This window comes from Pogoniulus pusillus, chromosome Z (genome assembly GCF_015220805.1).
Source record: "Pogoniulus pusillus isolate bPogPus1 chromosome Z, bPogPus1.pri, whole genome shotgun sequence".
Lineage (NCBI taxonomy): Eukaryota > Metazoa > Chordata > Aves > Piciformes > Lybiidae > Pogoniulus > Pogoniulus pusillus.
Window position 1 is genome coordinate 70,335,751 of NC_087309.1, and position 13,417 is coordinate 70,349,167.

The following is a 13,417-nucleotide window of genomic DNA, read 5'->3' on the forward strand; positions in this document are numbered from 1 at the left end:
CTTGGAACAAATGAGGTAAGACCACAAGCTCCATTTTTTCCATTACCTTGTCTAGAAAGTAGGCATAGGCCAGAGTAGAAATGAGTGAATCCAAATCACAGGACTTATTCCCAAGAACAACATGGACTTTCTCCAGGTGTTTGCTTCTGCTCTGTAACACATTAAGAAGATAACTGCAATGAATAACAAATATGACAAAACAAAACCAAATCATCAAGACACTTCAAAAGGCAAGTAAAATATCCAGCATTGTTGTCAGTTGTAGCACTTTTCACCACTGGCTGTAAGAATGCATTTATGTGGGATCAGACATGTCGCATTGGCTTCACATCTCCCACAGAAGCCAAGAAATCTAGGTTTCATAAGAGACTCCAGATTAGAACCCAAAGTCTAACCTAACAGAAGCTCCTTTAACAGCAAAGTAACAGACAAGCAGCTCTCTGTCTCTGTGAAAAAAAGCTTCTGAAAGCATCTCAAATCTCCTAAGAAAAGCAGTCCAAGTGTGGAAATATATACAGCATACCTATACACTGCAAGTTGCAATTTTAAATTTCCCTGTTTAATTTGCTCTTCTGAAGTCAGTAACTAGACAAATCAAGTGGCTTTCACCTTCTTCAGAAACTGGACACATCTCATAAAGCACTAAATGATTTGAATTGTTCTCACTTGCCAACCAAAGCAAGTCTGTTTTGAGTTTAATAAAATCATAGCCTTGCAAATACAAGGAAAAGTGAAGGCAGACCAACCTTGTGAAAGCAACATTCTGCAGGGAAGTGTTTACCTTCTTTATAGTAGCTCACACAAAACGTGAGGTGATGATTTTCGCTTGTGCACATCATTAATGTCAAGCCAGCTCCATGCAAATATTCCAATGTATTTTCTTTTAATGAGGTATGCTTCTTAGTTTGACAAACATATGAAACTAACACTAAGGTGTATGTTTCAGAACCAAACATATGCAGTTAAACAATTCTGTTATTGTTGCAGCATACAGGCATATAACTTCTTGTTATTCTGAATTAGGAGTGTGGATATTAAATGTAACTTTAATCTCTCATCAAAAACATATAATCAGTATATTATCCTCAGTAATTCCACATGTGCAGTTTTTTCAAACCAATCTTTCTCTGTGTCTAATTTTTACCTCTACTTGGATATAAGGAAGAAACTTGGTTCTCTTTCCCTTACATGAAACACAGTCACCAACATACTTTTGAGTTTTAAAACTAGGACACCTATTCTTCATTCCCTATGAATTCAGAAAAACAGTTGTCCAAAAAGTACAGTGTCTGGAATAGATACGTTCATGTAAGATGTAGGCCTTCAACATCAACCAACTGTCTTCATTTTATTCTTTTTGGTCATACTGCTCTTCTGTAGCATACATTTCTGCTTTATCTACCACCCGAGAAATTAAAATAAAGCTAATGAGCTCATTCTTTTCCAGTGCTATTTAGCATTTAGAAGTCTTTTTCTTTAGGTTCATTGTAACTACATAGCAAATAATTTAACCCTAAAAAAGAAGGAAACTGAATGAACTAACAAACTGATTATTAAACCTACAAAGTTACTGTACTTCTAGGAATCCAGTGCAAACAATAATGCAAAAAAAAAAATCAAACCATCTAATGTGGTTATGTATCTAATTATCCTATCCTTATAAAACAAATTGCTCCTATTCCACAAAACACTATCTCGTATACAACTAGGAAGGATTCTCAACAGTCATCAGTGATGGGTATCAGACCTATTCATGTCATCAGGTACATGAAAAAGCAGGAAAATTTGTGTGTTGTTTTAAGAACTCACTCTCTCGATCACTAAAATCTGAACATTTGTTTTAACTAGTCACACTACCATTATAGTGGCCTCTTCTCCCAGGCAACCAGCAATAGAACAAGGGGACACAGTCTCAAGCTGTGCCAGGGTAGGTATAGGCTGGATATTAGGAAGAAGTTCTTCACAGAGAGAGTGATTTGCCATTGGAATGGGCTGCCCAGGGAGGTGGTGGAGTTGCCATCCCTGGAGGTGTTCAAGAAAAGACTGGATGAGGCACTTAGTGCCATGGTCTAGTTGATTAGATAGGGCTAAGTGATAGGTTGGACTGGATGATCTTGGAGGTCTCTTCCAACCTGGTTGATTCTATGATTCTATGATTAGCTGCAGCCTTGCCAAACAGGTATAATGCAGTTCTAAAAACTATATAAAATCACATGGGATTAGAACTAGCAAAACTCTTTAGCAGCTGCTTAAAATAAAAAAGAAAAACAATTCAGATTTAAAAACAAAACAAACACAAAAGCCCACACATAAACAAAACTAATCACCCAGTTCTGGAGCCTCCGTTACAAAAAGAATGTGGACGTGCTGGACCGTGTCCAGAGAAGGGCCATGAGGATGATCAGAGGGCTGGAATACCTCTGCTATGAAGACAGACTCAAAGAGTTAGGGCTGTTGAGTCCAGAGAAGAGGAGGCTCTGAGGTGACCTTCTTGTGGCCTTCCAGTATCTGAAGGGGGCCTACGAAAAAGCTGGGGAGGGACATTTTAGGATATCAGGAAGTGACAGGACCAGGGGGAATGGAGCAAAGCTGGAGATGGGTAGGTTCAGACTGAACATGAGGAGGAAGTTCTTCATGATGAGAGTGGTGAGAGCCTGGACTGGGTTGCCCAGGGAGGTTGTTGAGTCCCCATCCCTGCAGGTGTTTAAGGCCAGGCTGGATGAGGCTTTGGCCACCTTGATCTAGGGTAGGGTGTCCTTGCCCATGGCAGGAGGGGTGGAACTAGATGATCTTTGTGGTCCCTTCCAACCCTGATTGATTCTATGATTCTATGGTCAGGCTATTAACATAATATCCCTCCAAACAGTCTCTGGTTTCTTCCACAGTATTTCTGCTTAAGACGAGAATGCAGTTGAGGTAACCTACCAGATGCTTCCAATGCTTTCTCAAAAGAAAGGGAACAAACCTCAAACATCTGAAGACATTCAGGGGGTTCCATTGCATACTGTCCTTCTCTGGTCATTCCCAAGAGGGTGTATTTTTTTTTTACTTTGTAAGTAAGAATCTATTCATTTGCACACAGCTATCCCATTTTACTCTCTAATCCCTCATTTGTGACTTTTACCAAAGCATTTATGCAATGGAGTTCTTCCAACAAATCATGACAGATATTCAACTAATGTTTAAATATAAAGTCAGCCTATAATCTGTGATAGTAATTAATTCAGGTTTCTATTTCAAGGCCAAAATTGTTGAGAACAAACAGAAAAGAAAAGCCTGTGCTTCACATGCTAATGATGTAAGACACTGATGAGAGAGAAAAGTGATGGTCCACATCATTTCTTCTGTCTGAAGAATTTTGTTCATTAAAGGAAATGCAAAAGCACTGTAGCCAGGTGGGGGTTGGTCTCTTCTCCCAGGCAACCAGCAACAGAACAAGGGGACTCAGTCTCAAGTTGTGCTGGGGGAGATATAGGCTGGATATTAGGGGGAAGTTCTTGCCAGAGAGAGTGATTTGCCATTGGAATGGGCTGCCCAGGGAGGTGGTGGAGTTGCCATCCCTGGAGGTGTTCAAGAAAAGCCTGGACGAGGCACTTAGTACCATGGTCTATTTGATTGGATAGGGCAGGGTAATAGGTTGGACTGGATGATCTTGGAGGTCTCTTCCAACCTGCTTGATTCTACGATTGTATAGAACAGGAGCTATGATGCAAGAGCTGCCACATGCAATACTGTCACCCAAGAACATCTACAGGGAAGCACATAAACAGGTACACACTACGCCTGACACTGCTCAGTACATTAGTTCTGAATTATTCACCTTCGCATTCCCCAGCGATAACCACTAAAATAACTCAGTAACGCATAAAGATCACATTTGTATAACCTGTTCACATGGACAGCATTTTCTACTCCAAGCAACTCTATCATTTCAGCTGGGTATGTATCTGATGTCAGAAGCACAGACTATTTTAACAGAAGACTCCAAACTGCTAAGTAGCGTCTCTTGCATTCTATTTTAATACAGCAAACCTTCTTACACTTATATCTTATCACAAGTCTAGTAATGACTACAGTGTTATACAAGTGGGTGCAGGTTAAATGCTGGTTTTTCGCATGCCAAACAGACAAACTGAGATCTGTGCACTGGGTGAAAGATCAGCTCTGCCAAACTGCAGTGACAAAAAGTGAGGGCTACTGCAAACACTCATCTTAGCTCAAATGGGTGTTGCCTATCAATTCTACCATGGGACAACAAAAAGACAATTTTTAACTCTCAATCTGATTTGTAGCATCTCAGAAGACACAGAAATCAGTGCCTTCAACATGACAACACTTTCTCAGGTAACCAAAACTGCCAAAACCACCATCATCCATGGATAAGTATGATACTCTCCTCCAAGAACAGTGAGGTACTATAGTCTATGCCCACAATGTTGCTTACTCTAACTGCTAAAGCACCCAAAACCTAGCGAGGAGGAAGGTAGCAAAGTTACTTTACAAGGAGTAATTTAATTTCTACAAAACTATTTTCATGTCTGTTAAAATTATCTTTTCAGACCAGCTGAATTCACAAAACAACCTTCACTTTTATCTTCCACAGCGTGGTGGTAGGGCCAAACAGGCACAACACAACCCAATACAAGTCCTGGCTGGTCCAGACACAATCCCCCTCTCCACCTTCCTCTTTCCAAGGTCCAGGGGAATGTGGGAAAAAGACAAAGTACCAGGTGCCAGCAGGTCTGACAAACAAGACCCTGCCCCGGTGCGTTTTGCTCATATCTTCACCTTTTTGTAAACAAGGTGCACGCATCTGGCACATGCTTGCCCCGTGGAAGGCCTCTGCCTTCAACAAATGTGGGTAAATGCCATTCTATTGGTTAATTATTCTGTTTATTGCAATTGCCAGTTAGCCAAACTGATTCTCAGGCAAATGACAAATACCAGTCAAGACTGTACACAACTTGCCTTGTCTACCTAGTATCTTTGCTGTGCTTCAGTTCACCCAGAAAGGAAGCACAAGAGCCCTACTGCACTGTGGGCAATAAGCTTTGCCAAATGCTGTCTGAAACTACAGCCAGCCACAGCACATAGTAAAAGTCCAGGAGCAGACAGAAATGTCTTGCCAGGCAGAAAGGAGACACAAACACCCCAGTGCAGTAGGTAAGAAGCCTTACTGAAAGCTGTATTTACAACAACCTCAGTGCAATTCCACCCCATTGGCAGACAGGGGAAGACCAGGAGAGCTGAGAGCCTCTGGTAAGCTGCATCACTGCAGCTGCAATTACAGCCCACAAGCGAAAGGAGCTTTGTGGATTAGACCTCGCAGCAATGTCTCACAAGAAACAGGTTATCATCCAAGAGCCTGATACCCTGGAACAGCCTGCGAGCCCCAGGAAACTTTGAGAGCCACAACCTGGAGTTTCAAAGTCATGGTGAATGGTGCCACATCCAGTTGGCAGCCAGTGGTGTCCCCCAGAGATGGGTGCTCAGCCCGGTTCTGCTTAATATCTTTGCTGATAATCCGGATACGGGGATTGAGACCACTGTCAGTACATTTGCAGACAACACCAAGTTGGGACCATGTGTCAAGCTGTTACAGGGTAAGAGGCCGCTGCAGAGGGACCTGGACATGCTGGATATATGGTCACAGTCCAATGCCATTGAGTTTTGACAAGTCCAAGTGCCAGGTTCTGCACTTTGGCCACAACAACCGCATGAAACACTATAGGATGGGGACAAAGCGGCTGGAGAGCAGCCAGGTAAAGAGGGACCTGGGGGTACTGGCTGACAGCAGCTGAACACGAACCAGCAGTGTGCCCAGGTGGCCAAGGCCAATGACATCCTGGCCTGCATTGGGAATAGTGTGGCCAGCAGGAGCAGGGAAGTCATTCTGCTCCTGTACTCAACACCTGTTAGGCCACACCTTGAGTGCTGTGTCCAGTTCCAGGCTCTGCAATTTAAGAAAGATTTTGAGGTGCTGCAGTGTGTCCAGAGAAGAGCAACAAGGCTGCTCAGGGTACTGGGGTACAAACCCTACAAGGAGCAGCTAAGGGAGCTGGGGTTGTTTTGCCTGGAGGAAGCTTAGAGGAGACCTTACTGCTCTTTACAATTACGTGAAAAGAAGGTTGTAGCCAGGTGGGGTTGGTCTTTGGGCAATCTGTTCCAGTGCCTCACCACACTCATGGGGGAGATTTTTTCCTAATATCTACCCAAAACCTAGCTTCCTCAGTCTGAAGCCACTATCCTTTCCCCTGTCACTACATGCCTTTGCAAAAAGTCCCTCTCTAGCTATGCTGTAGGCCCTTTTCAAATACTGAAAGGCTGCTACAAGGTCTGGCTTGAGCCATCTTTTCCAAGCTGAACAACTCCAACTACCTCAGCCTGCCTTCACAGGAAAGGTGCTTCAGTCTTCTGATTACCTTCTTGGTCCTCCTCTGGACTCACTGTAACAGAATCATAGAATCAAGCAGGTTGGAAGAGACCTCCAAGATCATCCAGTCCAACCTAGCACCCAGCCCTAGCCAGTCAACTAGACCATGGCACTAAGACTTTTCTTGAACACCTCTGGGGACGGTGCCTCCACCACCTCCCTGGGCAGCCCATTCCAATGGCAAATCACTCTCTCTGGCAAGAACTTCCTCCTAACATCCAGCCTAGACTTCCCTCAGCACAACTTGAGACTGTCCCCCCTTGTTCTGTTGCTGGTGGCCTGAGAGAAGAGACCAACACCTACCTGGCTACAATGTCCCTTCAGGTAGTTGTAGACAGCAATGAGGTCCAGGCTAAACAACCCCAGCTCCCTCAGCCTCTCCTCATAGGATTTGTGCTCCAGGCCCCTCACCAGCTTTGTTGCCCTTCTCTGGCCATGTTCCAGCACCTCAACATCTTTCTTGAGTTGAGGAGCCCAGAACTGGACACAGTACTCAAGGTGTGGCCTGACCAGTGCTGAGTACAGGGGAAGAATAAGGAAGCATATGAAAGAAATGGCATTCTTTGTCTCAGGCATTCTTTGTTCAGCAAAACAGACTTCATGCGAAGTTTCCTCTGTTGAGTTGGTACGACCTCTCCTGAGGCTGGGGGTGCTCTCCAGCTTCTATAGCTTCTTTTGGTTCAGAAAAGAACACAAAATCAGCATCAGCTACTGTCTGTTGTCAGTACTTTATTTCTTATCTGTGTTTTCTAGAAAATCAAGGCATAATGACTGGAAAAGGGGAAACATAACTCTCATTTTCAAAAAGGGTAGGAAGGAGGATCCAGGGAACTCCAGGCAAGTCAGTCTCACCTCTGTGCCCAGTAAGATCATGGAGCAGATCCTTCTGGAGGCACTGCTAAGATAGTAGAATAGTGAAGAGGTGATTGGGTACACTCAGCATGGCTTCACCAAGGGCAAATCCTGCCTGACTAACCTGGTGGCCTTCTATGAACAGGTCACAACATTCATAGATGAGGAGTGACCAGCTGATGTCATTTACCTGGACCTAAGCCTCTGACACTGTCCCACACCACATTCTGGTCTCCAAGCTGGTGACACATGGGTTTGATAGGTAGACCACTAGATAGACAAAGAACTGGCTTGATGGCCACACCCAAGAAGTGGCTGTCAATGGCTCCATGTCAAAGTGGAGGCCAGTGACAAGCAGCGTCCCTCCGAGATCAGTCCTGGGACCAATCTTGTTCAACATCTTTGTCACTGACATGGATAGAGGCATTGAGTGCACCCTCAGCAAGTTTGCTCACAACACCAAGCTGTGTGGTGCAGCAGACAAGCTGGAGGGAAGGGATCCATTCAGAGGGACCTGGACAGGCAAAGAGAGGTAGGCACAAGCCAACCTCATGAGGTTCAACAAGAGCAAGTGCAAGGTCCTGCACCTGGGATGAGGCAATCCCAAGCACAAATACAGGCTTGGGCAGTGACTGCCTGGAGAGCAGCCCTGAGGATAGGGACTTGGGGACAAGAAGCTCAACATGAGCCAGCATGTGCACTTGCAGCCCAGAGCACCAACCACATCTTGGGCTGCATCAGGAGAAGTGTGGGCAGCAGGGTGAGGGAGATGATTCTTCCCCTCTGTTTCACTCTGGTGAGACCTCCCCTGGAGTATTGCATCCAGTTCTGGAGCCCTTATTACAAGAGGGATATGCGGACGTGCTGGAGTGTGTCCAAAGAGCCACGAGGGTGATCAAAGGGCTGGAGCACCTCTTCTATGAGGACAGACTGAAAGAGTTGATGCTGTTCACTCTGGAGAAGTGGAGGCTCTGAAGTGACCTTCTGGTGGCATTTCAGTATCTGAAGGGGGCCTACAAAAAGGCTGGGGATGGACATTTTAGTATATCAGGTAGTGACAGGACTAGGGGGAATGGAGCTGTGCTAGTTTGAAGCAAGCTAGAATGTTTTGGTAAAAGAACTAGATAACGGGCAGTGAAATGAAAAACAATTGTGTCTACTTCTCTCACAGTCACGCTGAGAACTCTGGGAAGAAGAAGAAAACATTCTCCATTTTGTCTCTCACTCTTGCTTTTGCCTTAGACCTGGTCACATCTCATTAACCCTGCTCCTACTAACCTTGCTCCCTAACCTCTTGGCTGCACCTCTTTTCTTCCTGAGGACTGGGGTAAGGTTGAGAGGGACGGGGGGAGGTGTTGGGGTGGTTTGAAAGCCCCTCCTGGGGACTCAGGTTTCTGGGAGGGGAGTTGTGCTTTTTATATTGTTTATCCTTTGTATATTTCTGTATATAATTGTATATAACTGTATATATTATAAATAGCTGCTTGTAAATTCTGCTAGCTGTAAATAAATTGCTTCATCTATATTCCCAGGGTCCGTCTGAGTTAGCTGGGGCAAATACAAAAGTGTGGGGGGGCGGGGTAACCCCCAAACCATCACATTTTTTTAATTGGCTTTCCCAACGTGGGGCTAGATATTTCAGTGAGTGGAAATTAGCTCTGGGAATTAAGATGAAGCTAATCAAGCAGCTATTGTATTTGGTTGGTGCATTGCTCTGGTCTGGCTTTGTTTACTTGGCATTTAATTGGATAAAAGCTCAAATTGTTGCTTATTTCATTGATCTGGCTTATAATAAGGCTAAAGCTAAGGTTTCAAACATGTTCTGGAGCTGGGGTGATTTTATTCTTGGTTATGCTGGTTTTAATATCTCTGAGAATATTACCAAGGACATTACAGGAGCTCTGGTCAATAATGTGACAATCAATGGAAATTCTGCTTTAAATATGGCTCTAATGAGAGTTATTCAGCCTAAGACAGGAATTCCAACTGTTTGCCTCGGGACATGCTCTTGTAAAACTGTTTTTCTTCTCACAATTTTTAATATTTGCCTCATGATTTTAATATTCATATTAATTTTGGCATTATTGGTTAAAAATTCAAAACCAGCTTCTGTAAGAGCTAGGAAAAATTCTGTGTCTCAGAAGCAGTCTCTTTCACAGCAAAACAAGGGAACACAGTTATCGGCTTCCCCCATGCCAGCCTCTCCACCCTCCTCTGTAGGTTCTGGGAACACAGCCAGTGTTCCCGCCACTAACGTAAACAATGATAAGGATAACCAAAACAAGCCGCAGAGTTTAGCAGGAGCCCCAGGAGCACAGGCAAATACCCAAAATCAGAATGTCCCTAGCAAAAATGAAAACAAGTCAGGGTTGGCAGGCATCCCAGGAGGACAGGCAAATAATCCCACTAATGTTAATAATACTACTAGTGCTAGTAACGCTAGCCCAGTCAGTCCAAATCCTAATGACACCAGCTCAGCCAATTCAAACCCCCAGCCAGCAGACCAGAACCAAAATCCTCCTGTTAAAAGCAAGGCAGATTTGAACTCTCAAACTCCAGGTCAGACCCCTAAGGATACAAATGCTCCAAGTCAGACCTCCAATAATTCAAATGCTCCAGGTCAGACCCCTAAGGATTCAAACCCTTCAGGTCTGACTCCTAAAGATTCAAATCCTCCAGCAGACACATCCAAGTCTGTTGCTGCTCAGGCCCTTCTGGCACCTGCTAAGGCAAAAGCTAAGACAAAGAGTGGTTCGCAGGAGGATGTAAGAGATGGGACCTCTGGTGATCAGCAGCAAGAGGAGGAAGAGGAGGCAGTTAGTCTACGAGACCTTGTAGATGTGCTGAGACAACAATACTCAAGTGAGAGGAGCGCTGTGAGGTTAGCTGCCAGGAGAGAGGATGGTTCCAATGAGTTTAGGAATGCTATGAGGAAGATTGTGTTAGGCCCGGCACCACCAGAACAACAGGAAGAGGAGGAGGAAGATGACATCCAAGGCTCCAAGGATCCACTCAGAGAGGTCAGGGAAGTTAGGAAGGAATACACAAGGGAATCAGGTGAGCCAATCCTAAGCTGGTTAGTAAGATGCCGTGGTATTGGTGCTAATGCTCTGCAGGTAGGAGACAAGTCTGCCAAGCAGTTGGGACCACTCACTAAGGAGAGTGGAGTGGACAAACACCTAGCAAGTCCTCTTGGTAGGGTTAGCTTGTGGACACGCCTTCTGTTGGCTGTGGCTATGAGATATCCTTCCCGAGATGATTTGCCATGGGCTGCCAAGAAGTGGAACACCGTTGAGCAGGGAATTAAGCTTCTGAAGGAGTTTGCTGTGAAGGAAGTGCTTTATGGAGATCATGGCACTCATGAGCCTGACGATATTCCTTTGGGAACAGGTCTCATGAAGAAGCTTATTAAGCTTGCTCCTTCATCCTATGCTAACATCTTGGCCAGTAAGTTTCTAGCAAGGAGTGATAATGGAAGGTCTTTCACTGTTGGTGAATTCACTGACCAGCTCAGGCAGATTGAGGACAGCTTGTCACATTCTGGTCTAGTTTGTGCCATACAAACTATGACTTCTGAAATAAAGGGCATGAAAGATGGCTTTGAGAATACCATGAAAGAACTGAAGGAGGACCTTACAACCTCAATTTCCAATCTGGTAAAAGATACCGTTCCTGCATCATCTGAATGGGTGCATGTTTCTGCCATCAGGAACAGACGCCCACCTCCTACAAGGCAATTCCAGCCTAGGAGGAGACAAATTCCACCCAGACAGCAGCAATCACGTGCGTCACTGTGGATACTTCTGCGTGACACATACGGTGAGAACATGAACAAATGGGATGGTAAACCTACTTCAGCTCTTTCAAAGAGGGTCAGGGATCTGCAGAGTGGCAGAAACAGAGGCAGTAATGCCCGAAAAGTAGCTGTCACTTCTTCAGCTCCCGAGAGCAACTGCAATTGTTCCAACAGTTGCAGTTCCTCTCGCAACAACACCAATCACTGTGTACACCCTACATGCCATGTTCAGCATTAGGGGTGCCCTGCCTCCAGCCAGGAGGAGGAAAGGGATAGTGGAGAAAACCGAATCTATTGGAATGTATTCATTAGGTGGCCTGGCAGTTCAAGAGTTCGGAAATACAGGGCTTTAGTTGACACAGGTGCTCAGTGTACTTTATTGCCATCTAATTGTAAAGGGACAGAGTCCATTTCTATCTTTGGAATCACTGGTGGATCTCAAGAGTTAACTAAGGTACAGGCTGAGATCAGTTTAACTGGTAAAGAGTGGAAGACACATACTATTGTAACTGGTCCTGATGCGCCTTGCATTTTGGGAATTGACTTTTTGAGACAAGGTTGTTTCAAAGATCCTAAGGGTCATAAATGGGCTTTTGGAATAGCATCTGTAGAGATGGAGGATGATAAATTGAAATTGTCTGTTAGACCTGAACTTTCAGATGAATCTGCAGTTGTGGGACATCATGACATAGAGGACCTGGAAGTGCCAATTGCAACTCAAACTGTTCATCATAGGCAGTACAGAACTAACCGTGACTCTTTGTTGCCCATTCATCAGCTGATTCGTCAATTGGAGGGTCAGGCTGTCATTGAGAAAGCTCATTCACCTTTCAACAGTCCCATCTGGCCTGTGCGCAAACCTACGGGAGACTGGAGACTGACAGTTGACTTTCGTGCCCTCAACGAGGTGACGCCACCCATGAGTGCAGCTGTGCCGGACATGCTGGAACTCCAGTACGAGCTGGAATCGAAGGAGGCTATATGGTATGCAACCATAGACATTGCTAATGCTTTCTTCTCTATTCCCATAGCAAAGGAGTGCAGGCCTCAGTTTGCATTCACCTGGAGAGGAATCCAGTACCAGTTCAACCGTTTGCCTCAGGGGTGGAAACACAGCTCAACCATCTGTCACTCAGTCATCCACAATGCACTGGAGAAAGGTAAAGCTCCAGAGCACATCCAGTACATCGACGACATCATTGTGTGGGGCCAAACTGCTGAGGAAGTCTTCGAGAAAGGTAACAAAATCATTGACATTCTGTTGCAAGCAGGTTTTGCCATAAAGAGAGACAAGGTCAAAGGACCTGCCAGAGAAATTCAGTTTCTGGGAGTGCGGTGGCAGGATGGTCGCCGTTACATTCCTCAGGATGTGATCAACAAAGTCTCTACCATGGCAGTTCCCACCAGTAAGAAGGACACACTTTCTTTCCTTGGTGTGGTGGGATTTTGGAGACTGCATATTCCTGGTTTCAGTCAGATTGTCAAACCTCTGCATGATGTGACTCGTAAGAGAAACAATTTTGAGTGGGGACCTGAACAACAAGCAGCCTTTGATCAAATCAAGCGAGAAGTAGTCCATGCAGTGGGTTTGGGACCTGTGAGATCTGGTCCGGACATTAAGAACATTCTGTACACGGCTGCCAGTGACAATGGTCCAACTTGGAGTCTTTGGCAGAGAGCTCCAAATGAGACACGTGGTCGTCCACTTGGTTTCTGGGGACGTTGTTACAGAGGTTCAGAGACAAATTACACTGCAACTGAGAAAGAGATACTAGCAGCCTATGAGGGAGTGACAGCAGCTTCTGAAGTGATTGGAACTGAGTCACAATTGCTTTTAGCTCCTAGACTGCCAGTTCTTAACTGGATGTTCAAGGGCAAAGGTTCATCACCACATCATGCCACAGATGCAACCTGGTCTAAATGGATGGCTTTGATAACCCAACGAGCACGAATGGGTAATCTTGACCGACCTGGTCTAGTGGAGGTGATCACCAACTGGCCAGAAGGCACAGACTGTCCCAAACCTCCAGAGGAGAAAATAACTCGTGCTGAGGAAGCTCCTCCCTATGGTGATCTCTCTGATCAGGAGAAGAACTATGCTTTGTTCACAGATGGTTCCTGTCGTCTTGTTGGGAACAAGCGAATATGGAAGTCAGCGGTTTGGAGTCCAACCAGGAGAGTTACCGAAACGAAAGATGGCGAAGGAGAATCCAGTCAGTTCGCTGAGGTAAAAGCTGTTCAACTTGCTCTTGATGTGGCTGAACGTGAGAATTGGCCTATCCTTTACCTCTACACCGACTCGTGGATGGTAGCCAATGCTCTATGGGGTTGGCTAA

General features: G+C 45.1%; 1 protein-coding gene across 1 annotated transcript in view; it reads right to left on the minus strand.

The window, feature by feature from the left end:
• Positions 1 to 13,417, minus strand: part of PRUNE2 (prune homolog 2 with BCH domain) — a 191,897-nt gene that overhangs the window by 146,970 nt on the left and 31,510 nt on the right. Inside the window, exon 2 of the mRNA XM_064140915.1 lies at positions 47 to 151. Coding sequence (XP_063996985.1) covers positions 47 to 151 — 105 coding nt within the window. The remainder of the gene's footprint in view (positions 1 to 46; positions 152 to 13,417) is intronic.